The sequence below is a fragment of the Vidua chalybeata genome, chromosome 35 (assembly GCF_026979565.1).
Source record: "Vidua chalybeata isolate OUT-0048 chromosome 35, bVidCha1 merged haplotype, whole genome shotgun sequence".
In the NCBI taxonomy this organism is placed as follows: domain Eukaryota; kingdom Metazoa; phylum Chordata; class Aves; order Passeriformes; family Viduidae; genus Vidua; species Vidua chalybeata.
Window position 1 is genome coordinate 619,977 of NC_071564.1, and position 22,366 is coordinate 642,342.

The following is a 22,366-nucleotide window of genomic DNA, read 5'->3' on the forward strand; positions in this document are numbered from 1 at the left end:
GCCATGGAAACAGCCCGAACGCCGCGGCCGCCATCTTTTAACTCTTGGCACCGCCGCCATCTTAACTCCGGGCATAACTTCCGCCCTCTCCGCCAATCACAACCTCCCGTTTCCCCCACGTGACTCCCGGTACGGCCGAACCCGGAAGCGCCGCCGCCGCCATGGACCCCGCCGCTCCCCGTGAGTCGCGGGCGGCGCCGTGAGGGAAATTCGGGTTTTAAACCCCCCGAAATTCACCTTTCCCTTCCTTTTTAGCCCCAAAGCGCCGCGGGCCCGCTCGCCTGGCCGATCCGCGGCCTCTTTTCGAGGACACGAGCGCTACCGGCGCCTCACCGGGCCGCGGGTTCGGGGCTCCGCCGCCTTCGGCCTCCTCGGCCTCCTCCTCCTCCTCGGCCGCGGCCTCGGCGGCGTTCGGGCCGCCCGGGGCGTTCCTGGCCGAGCCCGTGACCTCGCTGGCCGCGGCCTACGGGAGCAGCCTGGCCTCGCACGTGGAGGGGAACGTGAGCGAGGGGGAAATAACGGGGATAAAAGCGGGAAATAACGGGGATAAAAGCGGGAAATAACGGGGGAATAACGGGGATAAAAGCGGGAAATAACGGGGGAATAACGGGGATAAAAGCGGGAAATAACGGGGAAATAACGGGGATAAAAGCGGGAAATAACGGGGGAATAACGGGGATAAAAGCGGGAAATAACGGGGAAATAACGGGGATAAAAGCGGGAAATAACGGGGGAATAACGGGGATAAAAGCGGGAAATAACGGGGAAATAACGTAGATAAAAGCGGGAAATAACGGGGATAAAAGCGGGAAATAACGGGGAAATAACGGGGATAAAAGCGGGAAATAACGGGGAAATAACGGGGATAAAAGCGGGAAATAACGGGGATAAAAGCGGGAAATAACGGGGATAAAAGCGGGAAATAACGGGGATAAAAGCGGGAAATAACGGGGATAAAAGCGGGAAATAACGGGGAAATAACGGGGATAAAAGCGGGAAATAACGGGGGAAAATGGGGAATAGCGCCATCAAGTGGCCTGGACTGGGATAAACTGGCCTGGACTGGGATAAACTGGGCTGGACTGGGTTAAACTGGGTTAAACTGGGCTGGACTGGGATAAACTGGGCTGGACTGGGATAAACTGGGCTGGACTGGGATAAACTGGGCTGGACTGGGTTAAACTGGGCTGGACTGGGATAAACTGGGCTGGATTGGTTTAAACTGGGTTAAACTGGTCCCGAACTGGTCCCGAACTGGTCCTGAACCGGTCCGAACTGGTCTGAACTGGTCCGAACTGGTCCGAACTGGGCTCTCCCCTCCCCAGCTGGGCCGCTGGGTGCCCGTGAGCCGCCTCAAGTATTACTTTGCCGTGGACACCGTGTACGTGGGCAGGAAACTGAGGCTGCTCGTCTTCCCCTTCGGCCACCCGGTACTGGGAGGGACTGGGACGGACTGGGAGGGACTGGGAGGGACTGGGATGGACTGGGAGGGACTGGGAGGGACTGGGATGGACTGCGATGAACTGGGATGGACTGGGAGGGACTGGGATGGACTGGGATGGACTGGGAGGGACTGGGAGGGACTGGGATGGACTGGGAGGGACTGGGATGGACTGGGATAAACTGGGATGGACTGGGAGGGACTGGGAGGGACTGGGATGGACTGGGATGGACTGGGATGGACTGGGAGGGACTGGGATGCACTGGGAGGGACTGGGATGGACTGGGAGGGACTGGGATGCACTGGGAGGGAGGCTGGGGTTACTGGGAGGGGTTGGGGTTTACTGGTAGGGACTGGGCGAGGGTTTCGATGAAATTTTGGGGTATTTTGGAGCGGTTTTGGGCTGTTTTGGGGCAAGTTTGGGCTGTTTTGGGCTGTTTTTGGGCTGTTTTGGGCTGTTTTTGGGCTGTTTTTGGGCTGTTTTGGGCTGTTTTTGGGGTGGTTTTGGGGTGGTTTTGGGGTGTTTCAGGCTGTTTTTGGGGTGGTTTTGGGGTGTGTTTTGGGCTGTTTTTGGGGTGGTTTTGGGGTGTGTTTTGGGCTGTTTTTGGGGTGGTTTTGGGGTGGTTTTGGGGTGTGTTTTGGGCTGTTTTTGGGGTGTGTTTTTGGGGTGTGTTTGGGCTGTTTTTGGGCTGTTTTTGGGGTGGTTTTGGGGTGTGTTTGGGCTGTTTTTGGGGTGGTTTTGGGCTGTTTTTGGGCTGTTTTTGGGCTGTGTTTGGGCTGTTTTTGGGGTGTTTTGTGCCCCTGACCCCCCCGGGCCCCCCAGGACTGGCAGGTCCGGTACCAGCAGGACACCCCGGTCGCCCCCCGCTTCGATGTCAACGCCCCCGACCTCTACATCCCGGGTAGGGACCCCAAAATCCACCCTGGGACCCCCAAAATCCAGCTCAGGACCCCCAAATGCCCCCCAAAAACACCCTGGGACCCCCAAAATCCAGCTCAGGACCCCCAAATGCCCCCCAAAAACACCCTGGGACCCCCAAAATCCAGCTCAGGACCCCCAAAATCCCCCCAAAACCATCCTGGGATCCCCAAAATCCATCTTGGGACCCCCAAAATCCCCCAAAAAACACCCTGGGACCCCCAAAATCCCACTCAGGACCTCCAAAATCCTTCTCAGGACCCCCAAAATGCCCCCAAAACCACCCAGGGACCCCCAAAATCCAGAATTCAAACTCCAAAAAAAAATCCCAAAAAACACCGCCAAATCCCCGATAACTCCCAAAAACTCCCCAAAAATTCCCAAAAAAAACCCCCAAATTCCCAAAAATTGCCCAAACCCCCCCCAAATTCCCAAAAACTCCTGAAAAATTCCCAAAAACTCCCCCCAAAAAAACCCCAAATTCCCAAAAATTCCCCAAAAATTCCCAAAAAAACCCCCAATTTCCCAAAAACTCCCAAAAATTCCCCAAAAAACCCCAAAATTCCCAAATTTCTCCCTCACAGCCATGGCCTTCCTCACCTACATCCTCCTGGCCGGCCTCGCTTTGGGCACCCAAAACAGGTACAAAAATCCCTTTTTTTCCCCCCAAAAATCCCTTTTCCCCCCCAATTTTTCCCCTAAACCCTCCCCGTGTACCCACCACCCCAAATCCTGAAATTTGGGGATAAAATTCCCAGATTTTCTCTGAGCAAATCTGAGTAAATTCCCAGGAATTTCAGCAATCCCCCCTCCCCCCCCCCCCCCCCAAAAAAAAAAAAATCCCAAAGACCCAAAAGAATTCCAGAACCCCCAAACAAATCCCAAATCCCCCCGAAATGCCAAAAAAAACCCCAAAAAACAAAAAAAAAATCTCAGAAACTCACAAAAATGACAAAAAAAAAAAAAAAAGCCAAAAAAAACCCCAAAATTTCCCCCAAAAAACGACTCTTCTTTTCCCCCCCAGATTTTTCCTTTGGGAATTTCACTGATCCCAAAAACCCTAAATCCTACAAAACCCCCAAAACCCCAAAGAAAATCCCCTAAAAGCCCCAAAATCCCCTGAAAACCCCTCAAGAAAACTCCTAAAAACCTCAAAAAAACCCTCAAAAAAACCCTCAAAAAACCCCAAAAACTGCTGTGAAAATGCAAAAAAAAGCCCAAAAAAACCCAAAAAAAAAACCCCAAAAAACCCAAATCCCCTAAATCCTCCAACCCCCCCCCAAAAAAAACCCCAAAACCCTCCAAAACCACCAAAAAAACCCCAAAACCCTCCAAAAAAACCCCAAAAATCCCTGAAAAAAAACATCAAAAAACCGAAAAAACCCCTGCGAAAATGCCAAAAAAAGCCCAAAAAAAGCCCAAAAAACCCCAAAAAAAGCCCCAAAAAAAGCCCCAAAAACGCCGTTTTTTCCCCAATTTTTTCCCCCAACTCTTTCTCCTTCATGCCCCACCCCAAACCCTGGGTTTTTTGGGGTGAAATCCGCAGATTTTCCCCGGACAGCCTGGGGCTGGTGCAACTCTGAGCAAATGTCCGGGAATTTCAACCCATCCCAAAAATCCCCCAAAGCACCTAAAAAAAAACCCCTAAAAAAACCCCTAAATCCTCCAAAAACACCCCAAAAAAAAACCCCAAAAACCCAAAAACCTCCAAAAAAACCCAAAAATCCTTGAAAAAAACCCTCAAAAAACCCAAAAAACCCCTGCGAAAATGCCAAAAAAAGCCCAAAAAAACCCCAAAAAACCCCCAAAAAAGCCCCAAAAAAAGCCCCAAAAACGCCGTTTTTTCCCCAATTTTTTCCCCCAACTCTTTCTCCTTCATGCCCCACCCCAAACCCTGGGTTTTTTGGGGTGAAATCCGCAGATTTTCCCCGGACAGCCTGGGGCTGGTGCAACTCTGAGCAAATGTCCCGGAATTTCAACCCATCCCAAAAATCCCCCAAAGCACCTAAAAAAAAAACCCCTAAAAAAACCCCTAAATCCTCCAAAAACACCCCAAAAAAACCCCCAAAAACCCAAAAACCTCCAAAAAAACCCAAAAATCCTTGAAAAAAACCCTCAAAAAACCCAAAAAACCCCTGCGAAAATGCCAAAAAAAGCCCAAAAAAAGCCCAAAAACCCCCCAAAAAAGCCCAAAAAAGCCCCAAAAACCCCAAAAAAGCCCCAAAAATGCCATTTTTTCCCCAATTTTTTCCCCCAACTCTTTCTCCTTCATGCCCCACCCCAAAGCCTGGGTTTTTTGGGGTGAAATCCGCAGATTTTCCCCGGACAGCCTGGGGCTGGTGCAACTCTGAGCAAATGTCCCGGAATTTCAACCCATCCCAAAAATCCCCTAAACCACCTGAAAAAAACCCCTAAAAAAACCCCTAAATCCTCCAAAAACACCCCAAAAAAAACCCCAAAACCCCAAAACCCTCCAAAAAAACCCAAAAATCCCTGAAAAAAACCCTCAAAAAAAACCCAAAAAACCCCTGCGAAAATGCAAAAAAACGCCCAAAAAAAAGCCCAAAAAAGCCTAAAAAAAGTCCAAAAAACCCCCAAAAAAAGCCCCAAAAACGCCGTTTTTTTCCCCAATTTTTTCCCCCAACTCTTTCTCCTTCATGCCCCACCCCAAAGCCTGGGTTTTTTGGGGTGAAATCCGCAGGTTTTCCCCGGACAGCCTGGGGCTGGTGGCCAGCTCGGTGCAAATGTCCGGGAATTTCAACCCATCCCAAAAATCCCCTAAAGCACCTGAAAAAAAAACCCCAAAAACCCCTAAATCCTCCAAAAACACCCCCAAAAAAAACCCCAAAAACCCCAAAACCCTCCAAAAAAAACCCCAAAAATCCCTTAAAAAAACCCTCAAAAAACCCAAAAAACCCCTGCGAAAATGCAAAAAAACGCCCAAAAAAACCCCAAAAAACCCAAAAAAAGCCCCAAAAACGCCGTTTTTTTCCCCAATTTTTTCCCCCAACTCTTTCTCCTTCATGCCCCACCCCAAAGCCTGGGTTTTTTGGGGTGAAATCCGCAGGTTTTCCCCGGACAGCCTGGGGCTGGTGGCCAGCTCGGTGCAAATGTCCGGGAATTTCAACCCATCCCAAAAATCCCCTAAAGCACCTAAAAAAAAACCCCTAAAAAAACCCCTAAATCCTCCAAAAACACCCCAAAAAAACCCCCAAAACCCCAAAACCCTCCAAAAAAACCCAAAAATCCTTGAAAAAAACCCTCAAAAAAACCCAAAAAACCCCTGCGAAAATGCAAAAAAACGCCCAAAAAAAAGCCCAAAAAAGCCTAAAAAAAGCCCCAAAAACCCCAAAAAAAGCCCCAAAAACGCCGTTTTTTTCCCCAATTTTTTCCCCCAACTCTTTCTCCTTCATGCCCCACCCCAAAGCCTGGGTTTTTTGGGGTGAAATCCGCAGGTTTTCGCCGGACAGCCTGGGGCTGGTGGCCAGCTCGGTGCAAATGTCCGGGAATTTCAACCCATCCCAAAAATCCCCTAAAGCACCTAAAAAAAAACCCCTAAAAAAACCCCTAAATCCTCCAAAAACACCCCAAAAAAAACCCCAAAACCCCAAAACCCTCCAAAAAAACCCAAAAATCCTTGAAAAAAACCCTCAAAAAACCCAAAAAACCCCTGCGAAAATGCCAAAAAAAGCCCAAAAAAAGCCCAAAAAACCCCAAAAAAAGCCCCAAAAAAAGCCCCAAAAACGCCGTTTTTTCCCCAATTTTTTCCCCCAACTCTTTCTCCTTCATGCCCCACCCCAAAGCCTGGGTTTTTTGGGGTGAAATCCGCAGGTTTTCGCCGGACAGCCTGGGGCTGGTGGCCAGCTCGGTGCAAATGTCCGGGAATTTCAACCCATCCCAAAAATCCCCTAAAGCACCTGAAAAAAAAACCCCAAAAACCCCTAAATCCTCCAAAAACACCCCAAAAAAAACCCCAAAAACCCCAAAACCCTCCAAAAAAAACCCCAAAAATCCCTTAAAAAAACCCTCAAAAAAACCCAAAAAACCCCTGCGAAAATGCAAAAAAACGCCCAAAAAAAAGCCCAAAAAAGCCTAAAAAACCCCCAAAAAAAGCCCCAAAACCGCCGTTTTTTTCCCCAATTTTTTCCCCCAACTCTTTCTCCTTCATGCCCCACCCCAAAGCCTGGGTTTTTTGGGGTGAAATCCGCAGGTTTTCGCCGGACAGCCTGGGGCTGGTGGCCAGCTCGGTGCAAATGTCCGGGAATTTCAACCCATCCCAAAAATCCCCCAAAGCACCTAAAACAAAACCCCTAAAAAAACCCCTAAATCCTCCAAAAACACCCCAAAAAAAACCCCAAAAACCCCAAAACCCTCCAAAAAAAACCCCAAAAATCCCTTAAAAAAACCCTCAAAAAAACCCAAAAAACCCCTGCGAAAATGCAAAAAAACGCCCAAAAAAACCCCAAAAAACCCCAAAAAAAGCCCCAAAAACGCCGTTTTTTCCCCAATTTTTTCCCCCAACTCTTTCTCCTTCATGCCCCACCCCAAAGCCTGGGTTTTTTGGGGTGAAATCCGCAGGTTTTCCCCGGACAGCCTGGGGCTGGTGGCCAGCTCGGTGCAAATGTCCGGGAATTTCAACCCATCCCAAAAATCCCCCAAAGCACCTAAAACAAAACCCCTAAAAAAACCCCTAAATCCTCCAAAAACACCCCAAAAAAAACCCCAAAAACCCCAAAACCCTCCAAAAAAACCCCAAAAATCCCTCAAAAAAACCCTCAAAAAACCCAAAAAACCCCTGCGAAAATGCAAAAAAACGCCCAAAAAAAAGCCCAAAAAAGCCTAAAAAAAACCCCAAAAAAAGCCCCAAAAAAAGCCCCAAAAACGCCGTTTTTTCCCCAGTTTTTTCCCCCAACTCTTTCTCCTTCATGCCCCACCCCAAAGCCTGGGTTTTTTGGGGTGAAATCCGCAGGTTTTCGCCGGACAGCCTGGGGCTGGTGGCCAGCTCGGCGCTGGCCTGGCTGCTGCTGGAGGTGCTGAGCGTCCTGCTGAGCCTCTACCTGGTCACCGTGAGCACCGACCTGACCCCCATCGACCTCCTGGCCTTCGCCGGCTACAAATACGTGGGGTGAGCCAAAAACGGGCGGTTTCACCCCAAAAAATCCCCCCCCCCCCCAGAAAAAAAAAAAAAAAACCAAACAAACCTCGAAATGGCCACGAGTTCCCCCCGAAATTCCCTCCAAATCCCGCTCGAAACGTCCCGATTCCCCCCCACAAAGTCCGTTCCCAACGCACCGAAACTCCAAAAAATCCCCAAAATGCCCCAAAACGCCCCAAATTTGGCGTTTTTACCCCCCAAAAAAATCCCCGCGAAATCGCCACAAATTCCCCCCCCAAAATCCCACTCAAATCTTCTCGATTTGCCCCCAAAAGCGCTCCCCGCCCTGCCCAGGCCAGCGAAACTCCGAAATGGCCCAAAATCCCCAAAATTCGGGGGTTTTACCACAGTTTTTTGGGGTGAAATCTCACAGATTAGGGGTGAAATCCCACGGTTTGGGGTAAAATGCCACAAATTTGGGGTGAAATCCCACAATTTTGGGGTGAAATCCCACAATTTTGGGGTGAAATCCCCCAGTTTTGGGGTGAAATCCCACAATTTTGGGGTGAAATCCCCCAGTTTTGGGGTGAAATCCCCCAATTTGGGGTGAAATCCCACAATTTTGGGTAAAATCCCACAATTTTGGGTGAAATCACACCATTTTGAGGTAAAATCCCACAATTTTGGGTAAAATGACACAATTTTGAGTGAAATCCCCCAATTTTGGGGTGAAATCCCACAATTTTGGGTAAAACCCCACAATTTTGGGTGAAATCCCACAATTTTGAGTGAGATCCCCCAGTTTTGGGGTGAAATCCCCCAATTTTGGGTAAAATCCCACAATTTTGGGGTGAAATCCCCCAATTTTTGGGGTGAAATCCCACAATTTTGGGTGAAATCCCCCAATTTTGGGGTGAAATCCCCCAATTTTGGGGTGAAATCCCACAATTTTGGGTGTAATCCCGTGGTTTTGGGTGGAATCCCACAATTTTGGGGTAAAATCCCACAATTTTGAGTGAAATCCCCCAGTTTTGGGGTGAAATCCCACAATTTTGGGTAAAATCCCACAATTTTGGGGTGAAATCCCACAATTTTGGGGTGAAATCCCACAATTTTGGGTGTAATCCCGTGGTTTTGGGTGAAATCCCCCAGTTTTGGGTAAAATCCCCCAGTTTTGGGATGAAATCCCACAATTTTGGGTGAAATCCCCCAGTTTTGAGGTGAAATCCCCCAGTTTTGGGGTGAAATCCCACAATTTTGGGTGAAATCCCCCAATTTTGGGGTAAAATCCCACAATTTTGGGGTGAAATCCCCCAATTTTTGGGGTGAAATCCCACAATTTTGGGTGAAATCCCCCAATTTTGGGGTGAAATCCCACAATTTTGGGTGTAATCCCGTGGTTTTGGGTGGAATCCCACAATTTTGGGGTGAAATCCCACAATTTTGAGGTGAAATCCCACAATTTTGGGTAAAATCCCACAATTTTGGGGTAAAATCCCACAATTTTTGGGTGAAATCCCCCAGTTTTGGGGTGAAATCCCCCAGTTTTGGGGTGAAATCCCACAATTTTGGGTGAAATCCCCCAATTTTGGGGTAAAATCCCACAATTTTGGGTGTAATCCCGTGGTTTTGGGTGGAATCCCACAATTTTGGGGTGAAATCCCACAATTTTGAGTGAAATCCCACAATTTTGGGTAAAATCCCACAATTTTGGGGTAAAATCCCACAATTTTTGAGGTGAAATCCCCCAGTTTTGGGGTGAAATCCCACAATTTTTGAGGTGAAATCCCCCAGTTTTGAGGTGAAATCCCACAATTTTGAGGTGAAATCCCCCAGTTTTGGGGTGAAATCCCACAATTTTGGGGTGAAATCCCACAATTTTGGGGTGAAATCCCAGAATTTTGGGTGAAATCCCCCAATTTTGGGGTGAAATCCCCCAGTTTTGGGGTGAAATCCCCCAATTTTGGGGTGAAATCCCCGTTTTGTGCCGTTTTTAGGATGATCGTGGGGCTCGTGGCCGGGCTGCTCCTGGGCAGGGCCGGTTACTACGTGGCCTTGAGCTGGTGCTGTTTGAGCATTTTTGTGTTCATGGTGAGTTTTTGGGGTTTTTATTGGGGTTTTTTTGGGAATTTGGGGTCTTTAGGATTGGCAGAATTCCCGGGAATTCGCTCCGAAGTTCCAGGAATTCACCAAAATTTCATCCTTTAAGTGATGCTCAGGGAGGGTTTGTGCTCTGAGTTTTGGGGCTGATTCTGACTCTTTGTAATGGGATTTTTTTGGGGAATTTTGGGATTTTTTTGGGGGATTTTAGGAACCGAGGGGTCGATCCCAAAATCCCAAATCCCGAATTTCCCCAGATCCGGACGCTGAGGCTGAAGCTGCTCTCGGAGGCGGCGGCCGAGGGCGTTTTGGGGCCGATTTTGGGTGGTTTAAATGGGATTTTAATGGGAATTTTTTAGGAATTTTGGGGTTTTTTTGGGGGATTTTAGGAACCGAGGGGTCGATCCCAAAATCCCAAATCCCAAATTCTCCCCCAGATCCGGACGCTGAGGCTGAAGCTGCTCTCGGAGGCGGCGGCCGAGGGCGTTTTGGGGTGGATTTTGGGCGTTTTAATGGGATTTTAATGGGAATTTTTTTAGGAATTTTGGGATTTTTTTGGGGGATTTTAGGAACCGAGGGGTCAATCCCAAAATCCCAAATCCCAAATTCTCCCCCAGATCCGGACGCTGAGGCTGAAGCTGCTCTCGGAGGTGGCGACCGAGGGCGTTTTGGGGTGGATTTTGGGCGTTTTAATGGGATTTTAATGGGAATTTTTTAGGAATTTTGGGGTTTTTTTGGGGGATTTAGGAACCGAGGGGTCAATCCCAAAATCCCAAATCCCGAATTTCCCCAGATCCGGACGCTGAGGCTGAAGCTGCTCTCGGAGGCGGCGGCCGAGGGCGTTTTGGGGTGGATTTTGGGGTTTTTAATGGGATTTTTGTGGGAATTTTGGGGATTTTAGGAACTGAGGGGTCGATCCCAAAATCCCAAATCCCGAATTTCCCCAGATCCGGACGCTGAGGCTGAAGCTGCTCTCGGAGGCGGCGGCCGAGGGCGTTTTGGGGTGGATTTTGGGCGTTTTAAATGGGATTTTAATGGGAATTTTTTAGGAATTTTGGGGATTTTAGGAACCGAGGGGTCGATCCCAAAATCCCAAATCCCGAATTTCCCCAGATCCGGACGCTGAGGCTGAAGCTGCTCTCGGAGGCGGCGGCCGAGGGCGTTTTGGGGTGGATTTTGGGGTTTTTAATGGGAATTTAATGGGAATTTTGTGGGAATTTTGGGATTTTTTTGGGATCTAAGGAGCTGAGGAGCTGGAAAAGTCTCAATCCCAAAATCCCAAATCCCGAATTTCCCCAGATCCGGACGCTGAGGCTGAAGCTGCTCTCGGAGGCGGCGGCCGAGGGCGTTTTGGGGTGGATTTTGGGGTTTTTAATGGGATTTTTGTGGGAATTTTGGGGATTTTAGGAACTGAGGGGTCGATCCCAAAATCCCAAATCCCGAATTTCCCCAGATCCGGACGCTGAGGCTGAAGCTGCTCTCGGAGGCGGCGGCCGAGGGCGTTTTGGGGTGGATTTTGGGGTTTTTAATGGGATTTTTGTGGGAATTTTGGGGATTTTAGGAACTGAGGGGTCGATCCCAAAATCCCAAATCCCGAATTTCCCCAGATCCGGACGCTGAGGCTGAAGCTGCTGTCGGAGGCGGCGGCCGAGGGCGTTTTGGGGTGGATTTTGGGGTTTTTAATGGGAATTTTTTAGGAATTTTGGGGTTTTTTTTGGGGGATTTTAGGAACCGAGGGGTCGATCCCAAAATCCCAAATCCCGAATTTCCCCAGATCCGGACGCTGAGGCTGAAGCTGCTGTCGGAGGCGGCAGCCGAGGGTGTTTTGGGGTGGATTTTGGGTGGTTTAAATGGGATTTTAATGGGAATTTTTTAGGAATTTTGGGGATTTTAGGAACCGAGGGGTCGATCCCAAAATCCCAAATCCCGAATTTCCCCAGATCCGGACGCTGAGGCTGAAGCTGCTCTCGGAGGCGGCGGCCGAGGGCGTTTTGGTGCGGGGGGCCAAGAACCAGCTGCGGATGTACCTGACCATGGCCATCGCCGCCGCCCAGCCCCTCTTCATGTACTGGCTCACCTTCCACCTGCTCCGCTGAGCCCCGGTCCCGCCCGGAATTCCCAAAAAAAATCCTGGAAAAATTCCTGGAATTTCAGAGTTTCACCCCAAAAAATCCCCGTTATTTTTAGTGGTTTCAATAAATGGAATTTGAAGGAGTTTTGGTGATTTTTTTGGGGGGTTTATCGCAAATTTTGGGGTTTGGATGTTGGGGAGGCGCCTCTGAAACTCAGAATTCCCAAAAAAAATCTGGAATTCCTGGGAAAAATCCTGGAATTTCAGAGTTTCACCCCAAAAAATCCCCGTTATTTTTAGTGGTTTCAGTAAACGGAATTTGAGGGAGTTTTGGTGATTTTTTTTGGGGTTGATCCCAAATTTTGGGGGTTGGATGTTGGGGAGGCGCCGCTGAAACCCAGAATTCCCCAAAAAAACCCTGGAATTCCCCAAAAAAATCTGGAATTCCTGGGAAAAATCCTGGAATTTCAGAGTTTCACCCCAAAAAATCCCCGTTATTTTTAGTGGTTTCAATAAATGGAATTTGAGGGAGTTTTGGTGATTTTTTTTTGGGGGGTTGATCCCAAATTTTGGGGGTTGGATGTTGGGGAGGCGCCTCTGAAACCCAGAATTCCCAAAAAAAAACCTGGAATTCCCAAAAAAAATCAGGAATTCCTGGGAAAAATCCTGGAATTTCAGAGTTTCACCCCAAAAAATCCCTTCAATAAATGGAATTTGAGGGAGCTTTGGTGGTTTTGGGGGAATTTTTGGAGGAATTTGGGGGTTTATTCCCATTTTTGGACATTTTAAATTCATTTCTGGTCATTTTTAATTCATATTATGCCATTTTAAATCAATTTTATCCCACTTTTGGTCACTTTTTACCCATTTAATCCCATTTTGGTCATTTTTTTAATTTTAAAATCTTTAATCCCATTGAAGACTTTTAATTTTAAAAACATTAAAGACTTTTTAATTTTAAAAACTTTTAATCCCATTTTGGATCACTTTTTACCCATTTAATCCCATTTTTGGTCATTTTTTACCCATTTAATCCCATTTTTAGGTAATTTTTACCCATTTAATCCCATTTTTGGTCACTTTTTACCCATTTATTCCCATTTTTAGTCATTTTTTACCCATTTAACCCCATTTTTGGTAATTTTTAACCTTTTAATCCCATTTTGGATCACTTTTTACCCATTTAAACCCATTTTTAATCACTTTTTACCCATTTAATCCCATTTTTGGTCATTTTTTACCCATTTAAACCCATTTTTAATCAATATTTACCCATTTAGTCCCATTTTTGGTCATTTTTTACCCATTTAATCCCATTTTTAGTCACTTTTTACCCATTTAACCCCATTTTTAGTCATTTTTCACCCATTTAAACCCATTTTTAATCAATATTTACCCATTTAGTCCCATTTTTGGTCACTTTTTACCCATTTATTCCCATTTTTAGTCATTTTTTACCCATTTAATCCCATTTTTGGTAATTTTTAACCCATTTAACCCCATTTTTGGTCACTTTTTGGTCACTTTAATGGACAGAAATTCACATTTTTTACACACCACAATAACACTGACGGGGGGGCGGAAGGGCCCCCATTTTGGGGAGGATTTGGGGGATTTTTGGAGGGATTTTTGGGGGGATTTTGGGGGGTTTTGGGTCATTCCAGGGACTGCAACATCAGCAGCTGCTTCAGCACCTTGGTCTGGCTCGTCTCACGGATTTCCCCGGCCAGGAACATCTCATCCACCACTGTGTACACCTAAAAATCCCAAAAAAACCCCAAAATCAGACAAAAATCAGCCAAAAACACCCAAAAATCAGCAAAAACCACCCCAAAATATCTAAAAACAACAAAAAATCAACCCAAAATAACCCAAAATCAGCCCAAAACCCAGGCAGGAACAGCTCATCCAGCACTGTGTGCACCTAAAAATCCCCAAAAAACCCCAAAATCAGACAAAAATAATTAAAAATGGCCAAAAGCACCCAAAAATCAGCAAAAACCACCCCAAAAATACCCCAAAATATCTAAAAATAACCCAAAATAACCCAAAATCAGCCCAAAACCCAGGCAGGAACAGCTCATCCACCACTGTGTGCACCTAAAAATCCCAAAAAAACCCCAAAATCAGACAAAAATCAGCCAAAAACACCCAAAAATCAGCAAAAAACACCCCAAAAATAACCCAAAATATCTAAAAATAACCCAAAATAACCCAAAATAACCCAAAATCAGCCCAAAACCCAGGCAGGAACAGCTCATCCACCACTGTGTGCACCTAAAAATCCCAAAAAAAAACCCAAAATCAGACAAAAATAATAAAAATTTGGGGAAAAACATCCCCAAAATCCCTCTAAATCACCCCCAAAATCAGCCAAAACCACCCCAAAATGGGCAAAATCAGCCCAAAATCCCCCAAAATGACCAAAATTCCCCCCAAAATCATGCAAAAATTGGCCAAAATTATCCCAAAATGGCCCAAAATAAGCAAAAATCATCCCAAAAATCAGCAAAAAACCACCCCAAAATCATAAAAATCACCCAAAATGGCCCAAAACCACCCGAAAATGGCCAAAATCAGCCCAAAATCAGCCAAAATAGCCCCTAAAATGACCAAAATTACCCCAAGATCTGCCAAAATCTCCCCCAAAATCACTGAAAATCATCCCAAAATGGCCAAAAATCACCCCAAAACTTTGAAAATCACCCCAAAATCATCAAAAATCTTCCCAAAATCAGCAAAAATCACCCAATATGGCCCCAAATCACCCCAAAATCAGCCCAAAATGAGCCAAAATCAGCAAAAATCACCCCAAAACTTTGAAAATCATCTCCAAATCAGCAAAAATCTTCCCAAAATCAGCAAAAATCACCCAAAAATGGCCAAAATCAGCCCAAAATCACTGAAAATCATCCAAAAATGGCCAAAATCAGCCCAAAATCAGCAAAAATTTTCCCAAAAACATCCCAAAATCAGCAAAAATCATCCAAAAATGGCCAAAATCAGCCCAAAATGTCCCCAAATCACCCCAAAATCAGCAAAAATCACCTCAAAACCCCCCTGAATGAACAAAGACCCCTCCCCAAATTAATTAAACCCCCCAGGACCCCTCCCCAAATTAATTAATCAATCCAGGACCCCTCCCCAAATTAATTAAACCCCCAGGACCCCTCCCCAAATTAATGAACCCCTCCAAAATAAACAAAGACCCCCCCAAATTAAGAAAGGCCCCTCCCCAAATTAATTAAACCCCCCAGGACCCCTCCCCAAATGAACAAAGACCCCTCCCCAAATTAATTAATCCCCCCAGGACCCCTCCCCAAATTAATTAAACCCCCCAGGACCCCTCCCCAAATGAACAAAGACCCCTCCCCAAATTAATTAATCCCCCCAGGATCCCTCCCCAAATTAATGAACCCCCCCAGGACCCCTCCCCAAATTAATTAATCCCCCCAGGACCCCTCCCCAAATTAATTAATCCTTCCAGGACCCCTCCCCAAATTAATGAATCCCCCCAGGACCCCTCCCCAAATGAACAGAAACCCCTCCCCAAATTAATTAAACCCCCCAGGACCCCTCCCCAAATTAATTAATCCCCCCAGGACCCTTCCCCAAATGAACAAAGACCCCTCCCCACATTAATTAAACCCCCCAGGACCCCTCCCCAAATTAATTAACAAAGACCCCACCCCAAATTAATTAATCCCCCCAGGATCCCTCCCCAAATTAATTAATCCCCCCAGGACCCCTCCCCAAATGAACAAAGACCCCTCCCCACATTAATTAAACCCCCCAGGACCCCTCCCCAAATTAATTAAACCCCCCAGGACCCTTCCCCAAATGAACAAAGACCCCTCCCCACATTAATTAAACCCCCCAGGACCCCTCCCCAAATTAATTAACAAAGACCCCTCCCCAAATTAATTAACCCCCCCAGGACCCCTCCCCAAATTAACGGCCCCCCCAAACCTTGTAGAAGTTGAAGACGAGGTCGAGCTCGCAGACGTTGTGGAAATACTCGTTGAGCACCTGGGGACCCCCAATTAATTAACGGCCCCCAGTTAATTAGAGCGCGGTCGGGGAGGGTTAACGAAGGGCCGGGGGGGCTCATTAAGGAGTTAATTAAGGGGTTAATGAGGTGCCCACCTCCACGAAGTTGTGGATGGCCTCCAGGTAGGCCAGGTTGTTGTCGGTGACGTCCACGCAGATGCAGAAGTAGAGGCCGGCGTAGCGGCGGTAAATGATCTTGAAATTGCGGAACTGCGGGGAACTGGGACTTACTGGGATGGACTGGGAGGGACTGGGAGGGACTGGGATGGACTGGGATGGACTGGGATGGACTGGGAGGGACTGGGAGGGACTGGGATGGACTGGGATGGACTGGGAGGGAACTGGGAGGGACTGGGAGGGACTGGGAGGGAACTGGGAGGGACTGGGAGGACTGGGAGGGAACTGGGAGGGAGTGGGATGGACTGGGAGGGACTAGGAGGGACTGGGAGGGAACTGGGAGGGAACTGGGATGGACTGGGATGGACTGGGATGGACTGGGAGGGAACTGGGAGGGACTGGGAGCACTGGGAGCTCTGGGAGCACTGGGATGGACTGGGAGAAACTGGGATGGACTGGGATGGACTGGGAGGGAACTGGGATGGACTGGGAGAAACTGGGATGGACTGGGATGGACTGGGATGGACTGGGAGCACTGGGAGCACTGGGAGCACTGGGAGCACTGGGAGCACTGGAGCCCGGCGTAGCGGCGGTAAATGATCTTGAAATTGCGGAACTGCGGGGAACTGGGACTTACTGGGATGGACTGGGAGGGACTGGGAGGGACTGGGATGGACTGGGATGGACTGGGATGGACTGGGAGGGACTGGGATGGACTGGGATGGACTGGGATGGACTGGGAGGCATTGGGATGGACTGGGAGGGGACTGGGAGGGACTGGGATGGACTGGGATGGACTGGGATGGACTGGGATGGACTGGGATGGACTGGAGGGACTGGGATGGACTGGGATGGACTGGGAGGGACTGGGATGGACTGGGATGGACTGGGATGGACTGGGAGGGACTGGGATGGACTGGGATGGACTGGGAGGGACTGGGATGGACTGGGAGGGACTGGGAGTTACTGGGAGCTCTGGCAAAAATTTGTGATCATGAGGGAAAAAAGGCAATTTTGGGGTAAAAATGGCGATTTTGAGGGCAGATAATGGCAATTTCGGAGTAAAAATGGCAATTTTAGGGTGGATCAAGGTGATTTTGGGGTAAAAATGGCAATTTTGGGGTGGACAAAGGTGATTTTGGGGTAAAAATGGCAATTTTGGGGTGGACAAAGGTGATTTGGGGGAAAAATGGCGATTTTGGGGTAGATAATGGCAATTTTGGAGTAAAAATGGCGATTTTGGGGTGGATAAAGGTGATTTTGGAGTAAAAAATGGCAATTTTGGGGTGGATAAAGGTGATTTTGGGGTAAAAATGGTGATTTTGGGGTGGATAAAGGTGATTTTGGAGTAAAAAATGGCAATTTTGGGGTGGATCAAGGTGATTTTTGGGGTGAAAATGGTGATTTTGGGGTGGATCAAGGTGATTTTGGAGTAAAAAATGGCAATTTTGGGGTGGATCAAGGTGATGTTTGGGGTGGATCAAGGTGATTTTTGGGGTGAAAAGCGTCGATTTGGGGGTTTTTACCTCGACGAAATTGGTGTGTTTGGCGTCCCTGACGGTGACCACGGCGTGAACCTCCTCGATGAGTTTCTGCTTCTCGTCGTCATCGAACTGCATGTACCACTTGGCCAGGCGGGTCTTGCCGGCCCGGTTCTGGATCAGGATGAAGCGGATCTGCCCCGGAATTCCCAAAAAAAAAAATGGGATTTTGGGAGGGTTAAAATTTGGGAGAAATCGGGAAAATTCTGCCCTTGAAATTCCCATTTTATCAGGATTGAAATTCAGATTTTATGGTGATTTAATGGAGGATCAGGATGAAGCGGATCTGCCACGGAATTCCCAAAATTCCCCAAAAAATGGGATTTTGGGAGGGTTAAAATTTGGGAGAAATCGGGAAAATTTTCCCTTGAAATTCCCATTTTATCAGGATTGAAATTCAGATTTTATGGTGATTTAATGGAGGGTTCCCAGCCCGGTTCTGGATCAGGATGAAGCGGATCTGCCCCGGAATTCCCAAAAAAAATATGGGATTTTGGGAAGGTTAAAATTTGGGAGAAATCGGGAAAATTCTGTCCCTGAAATTCCCATTTTATCAGGATTGAAATTCAGATTTTATGGTGATTTAATGGAGGATCAGGATGAAGCGGATCTGCCACGGAATTCCCAAAATTCCCCAAAAAAATGGGATTTTGGGAGGGTTAAAATTTGGGAGAAATCGGGAAAATTTTCCCTTGAAATTCCCATTTTATCAGGATTGAAATTCAGATTTTATGGTGATTTAATGGAGGGTTCCCAGCCCGGTTCTGGATCAGGATGAAGCGGATCTGCCCCGGAATTCCCAAAAAAAATATGGGATTTTGGGAAGGTTAAAATTTGGGAGAAATCGGGAAAATTCTGTCCCTGAAATTCCCATTTTATCAGCGTTGAAATTCAGATTTTATGGTGATTTATTGGAAGATCAGGATGAAGCGGATCTGCCCCGGAATTCCCAAAAAAAAAATGGGATTTTGGGAGGGTTAAAATTTGGGAGAAATCGGGAAAATTCTGTAACACCCCAAAATTCCCTCATAAAAACCCCTAAAATAGTGAAAACCCCTTAAAAATAACATAATTTGAAAAAAAAATTAAAACACCCCAGGATCTCCTCATAAAACCCAAAAATAATTTAATCTCCCCTCAGAGCCCCTCAAAATCCACATCAAAAAGATTATAAATGGGGAAAAAACTCAAAACACCCCAAAATCTCTGCATAAAAATTAAAAAATAGTGAACTTCCCCCTCAGGACCCCTCAAAATCCCCTCAAAAAGGAACCTAAAATTGAGAAAAGCCTCAAAACACCCCAAAATCTCCTCATAAAAATTCAAAAATAGTGACCATCCCCTCAAAAAGACCCTAAATTGAGAATAAACCCCAATACACCCCAAAATCTCCTCATAAAAATGTAAATATAGTGAAGTTCCCCCTCAAAACGGACCCTAAGTTTGAAAAAAAACTCAAAACACCCCAAAATCTCCTCATAAAAATGTAAAAATAGTGAACTTCCCCCTCAGAACCCCTCAAAATCCCCTCAAAAAGGAACCTAAAATTGAGAAAAGCCTCAAAACACCCCAAAATCTCCTCATAAAAATTCAAAAATAGTGAAGTCCCCCTCAGGACTCCCTCATAAAGAACCTTAAATTGGGAAAAAATCCCAAAATCTCCTCATAAAAACCCCAAAATAGCAACCCCCCCCTCAAAAAGACCCTAAATTGAGAATAAACCCCAAAACACCCCAAAATCTCCTCATAAAAATGTAAAAATAATGAACTTCCCCATTAAAACCCATCAAAATCCCCTCAAAAAGGACCCTAAATTAGAAAAAACCTCAAAACACCCCAAAATCTCCTCATAAAAATGTAAAAATAGTGAACCCCCCCTCAGGACTCCCTCATAAAGAACCTTAAATTGGGAAAAAATTCCAAAATCTCCTCATAAAAAACCCAAAATAGCAACCCCCCCCCTCAAAAAGACCCTAAATTGAGAATAAACCCCAAAACAGCCCAAAATCTCCTCATAAAAATGTAAATATAGTGAAGTTCCCCCTCAGAACCCCTCAAAATCCCCTCAAAAAGGACCCTAAATTGGGAAAAAAACCTGAGAACACCCCAAAATCTCTGCATAAAAACTCAAAAATAGTGACCACCCCCTCAAAAAGACCCTAAATTGAGAATAAACCCCAAAACACCCCGAAATCTCCTCATAAAAATGTAAATATAGTGAAGTTCCCCCTCAAAACGGACCCTAAGTTTGAAAAAAAACTCAAAACACCCCAAAATCTCCTCATAAAAACTCAAAAATAGTGAAGTCCCCCTCAGGACCCCCCTCATAGAGAACCTTAAATTGGGAAAAAATCCCAAAATCTCCTCATAAAAACCCCAAAATAGTAACCCCCCCCCTCAAAAAGGACCCTAAATTGGGAAAAAAACCTCAAAACACCCCAAAATCTCCTCATAAAAATGTAAAAATAATGAACTTCCCCATTAAAACCCATCAAAATCCCCTCAAAAAGGACCCTAAATTAGAAAAAAACCTCAAAACACCCCAAAATCTCCTCATAAAAATGTAAAAATAGTGAACCCCCCCCCTCAGAGAGACCCTAAATTGGGAAAAACCCCAAAATCCCCTCATAAAAACCCCAAAGTAATGAACTTCCCTATCAGAACCCCTCAAAATCCCCTGAAAAAGACCCTAAATTAGAAAAAAATCTCAAAACACCCCAAAATCTCCTCATAAAAATGTAAAAATAGTGAACTTCCCCCTCAGAACCCCTCAAAAAGGACCCTAAATTGGGAAAAGACCCAAAATCCCCTCATAAAAACCCCAAAGTAATGAACTTCCCGATCAGAACCCCTCAAAAAGGACCCTAAATTAGAAAAAAACCTCAAAACACCCCAAAATCTTCGGATAAAAAAATTAAAAATATTTAAATCCCCTCCCCCTCAGAACCCCAGTCCCCCCCCCCCCCCCCCTTCCCCTCACGGAGTTCCAGGCCCGAGGCCCCCCCGGATCCTTCCCCCCCTCCCGTTCCCGCTGTCGCCCCCGGTTGTCCGGTGCCCTCAGGGGTTCTCACCATGGCGGTGCCGGCCTGAGGCCCCCCCGGTTCTGATCCCGGTTCTGATCCCGGTTCCGATCCCGGTTCTGATCCCGGTTCCGTTCCCGGTTCCGTTGACGGTTCCGCCCCCCCCTCACAGCCAGGCCCCGCCGCTTCCCGCCTCCGCCAGGGGGCGCCCCCGCGCCGCCCGCACTGCGCCTGCGCGGAACCTCCCGTTCCCGCCCTTTCCCCCCCTCACGTTTCCCGCCCCTCCCTCAAATTCCCGCCTCCCCCCTCCCCAAAATTCTCAGCGCCCCCTCCTCAAATTGAGGAATGAAGGAAGAGGAGATTTGTAGCCCCCTCCCCAAATTTCAACCCCACCTCTGCGGTCGCGCCACGCCCACACCGCTCTTAGCCACGCCCCCTTTCCTCATTCCCCCTCCCCAAATTCTCTCTCCCTCCCGCCCATCCCGGTTTTCGCCCCCTCCCCAAATTCCGCCGCCCCCCGCCTCAAAATCCCGCTCGTTCCGCCCCCCTCCAGACCACGCCCTAAAACACGCCCACTCCGCTCTCCTGGCTCCTCCCATTCCTTCCCCCCCACCCCAAAATTCCCGCCAGTCTTTGCTTCCTTCCCTCCCCACCATTCCCGGTTTTCCGCCTCAAGTATTCCCGGTTTTCTCGGTAAAAATTCCCGGTTTTCCCCTCCTCAAGAAAAAAAAAAAAAAAAAAATCCCGGTTTTCCCTCCCCCAACCAAAATTCCCGGCGCTCTCCTCCAAGCCCCGCCCCTTAACCCCGCCCCTTGATTTAGCCCCGCCCCTCCCGCCGCTCCCGCCGCTCCCCTCACGGTGCCGCCCCGCCCCTCCCGCCGCGCACGCGCTCCCGCCATTTCCCACCCCCCCCCCCTCCGTGATCGTGAAGGCGGAGGCGGAGGGAGGAGGAGGAGGAGGAGGAGGAGGAGGAGGAGGCGGCTGAGGGCTGAGGGTGGGGGGGGGGGGGCGTTTAGAGGAGGAGGAAGGCGCCGCCGCCATTACAGGCCGAGCCCGCCCCGGCGGCCCCCGCCGCCCTCGCCCCGCCCGCCGCCGCCGCCCCGAGCGCGGACATGGCGCTGCCGCCGCCTCCCGCCGCCCCCGGCCCGGCCCGATGCCGCCGCCGCCGCTTCTCCGGTAAGAAGGAAAAAAATCTCTTCCCCGCTTCCCTCACCCTCAGCGCCACCATCGCCGCCTTTTCTCTCTGGAAACCCCCACCCCCCCCCCCCAAAAGAACAATGGGCCGCCCCACCCCCGCCCGCCGCGCGCCCGCCGGGCCGGCCCATGGCCCCCGCGGGGGGGGGAAGGGGGGGGGAGCGGCCCGTGAGGGGGGCCCGGCAGAGACCACCCCCCGTGGGGGGGAGGGGGGGAGGATGAGACCCCCGCCCCCCCCCCCCCCATCCGTGCTTTCTCAATGGTCGCGCCGGGCATTCATGGGGGGCTGTGGGGGGGAGACCCCCGGCGGGGGGAGAGGGGGGACCCCAAAATTGGGGAGGGGGCTTAAGGGGGGCGGAGACCACCCCTAAATTGGGGGGGGGGATTCTGAGAGGAGACCACCCCAAAATTGGGGGGCACTGGAGGGGAGACCACCCCCAATTTGGGGGGGACTGGAGGGGAGACCACCCCCAATTTGAGGGTACATAGAGGGGGGACCACCCCAAATTGAGGGGGACTGGAGGGGGAGACCACCCCCAATTTGGAGGGGAGACCACCCCCAATTTTCGGGGTACACAGAGGGGAGACCACCCCCAAATTGGGAGGTTTATGGGGGAGACCACCCCCAAATTTGGGGGGATTCTGAGAGGAGACCACCCCAAAATGGGGGGATTGGGGGAGACCACCCCCAATTTGGGAGGGCTTAAGGGGGAAACCACCCCCAATTTAGGGGGGAGTTGGAGGGGAGACCACCCCCAAATTGGGGGGCTTATGCGGGAGACCACCCCCAATTTTCAGGGTACATAGAGGGGAGACCA

General features: G+C 48.4%; 2 protein-coding genes across 3 annotated transcripts; one reads left to right on the forward strand and one right to left on the reverse strand.

Moving 5' to 3' along the window:
* The first annotated feature begins 72 nt into the window (after positions 1-72).
* YIF1B (Yip1 interacting factor homolog B, membrane trafficking protein) lies at positions 73-11,769 on the forward strand. Of its 2 annotated transcripts, XM_053968517.1 has the most exons (8): positions 74-180; positions 256-500; positions 1,326-1,430; positions 2,265-2,343; positions 2,945-3,002; positions 7,330-7,485; positions 9,453-9,546; positions 9,813-11,769. In XM_053968517.1, the coding sequence occupies exons 1-8, from the start codon at positions 162-164 to the stop codon at positions 9,912-9,914; spliced, it is 858 nt and encodes a 285-aa protein (XP_053824492.1). In that variant the 5' UTR covers positions 74-161; the 3' UTR covers positions 9,915-11,769. The 2 variants fall into 2 exon arrangements, with proteins under 2 accessions (XP_053824491.1, XP_053824492.1); XM_053968516.1 differs by lacking the exons at positions 7,330-7,485; positions 9,453-9,546; positions 9,813-11,769 and adding an exon at positions 5,816-6,197 and having other exon boundaries at positions 73-180.
* Positions 11,770-13,124: 1,355 nt separating this feature from the next.
* AP2S1 (adaptor related protein complex 2 subunit sigma 1) lies at positions 13,125-20,548 on the reverse strand. The gene is made up of 5 exons (XM_053968519.1): positions 20,406-20,548; positions 17,320-17,469; positions 15,773-15,886; positions 15,596-15,655; positions 13,125-13,383 (listed from the first exon to the last, which is right to left on the reverse strand). Exons 1-5 carry the CDS (start codon positions 20,406-20,408, stop codon positions 13,282-13,284), a joined length of 429 nt encoding a protein of 142 aa, XP_053824494.1. The 5' UTR covers positions 20,409-20,548; the 3' UTR covers positions 13,125-13,281.
* Between the last annotated feature and the right edge of the window lie 1,818 nt (positions 20,549-22,366).

Coding starts and splice junctions, on each gene's coding strand:
- AP2S1 (XM_053968519.1), bottom strand. Junction 15,887..17,319: donor AACACACCAATTTCGTCGAG/GTAAAAACCCCC, acceptor AGTTCCCCGCAG/TTCCGCAATTTCAAGATCAT. Junction 15,656..15,772: donor CCATCCACAACTTCGTGGAG/GTGGGCACCTCA, acceptor GGGGGTCCCCAG/GTGCTCAACGAGTATTTCCA.
- YIF1B (XM_053968516.1), top strand. Junction 1,431..2,264: donor TCTTCCCCTTCGGCCACCCG/GTACTGGGAGGG, acceptor CGGGCCCCCCAG/GACTGGCAGGTCCGGTACCA. Junction 3,003..5,815: donor GCTTTGGGCACCCAAAACAG/GTACAAAAATCC, acceptor TGAAATCCGCAG/GTTTTCGCCGGACAGCCTGG.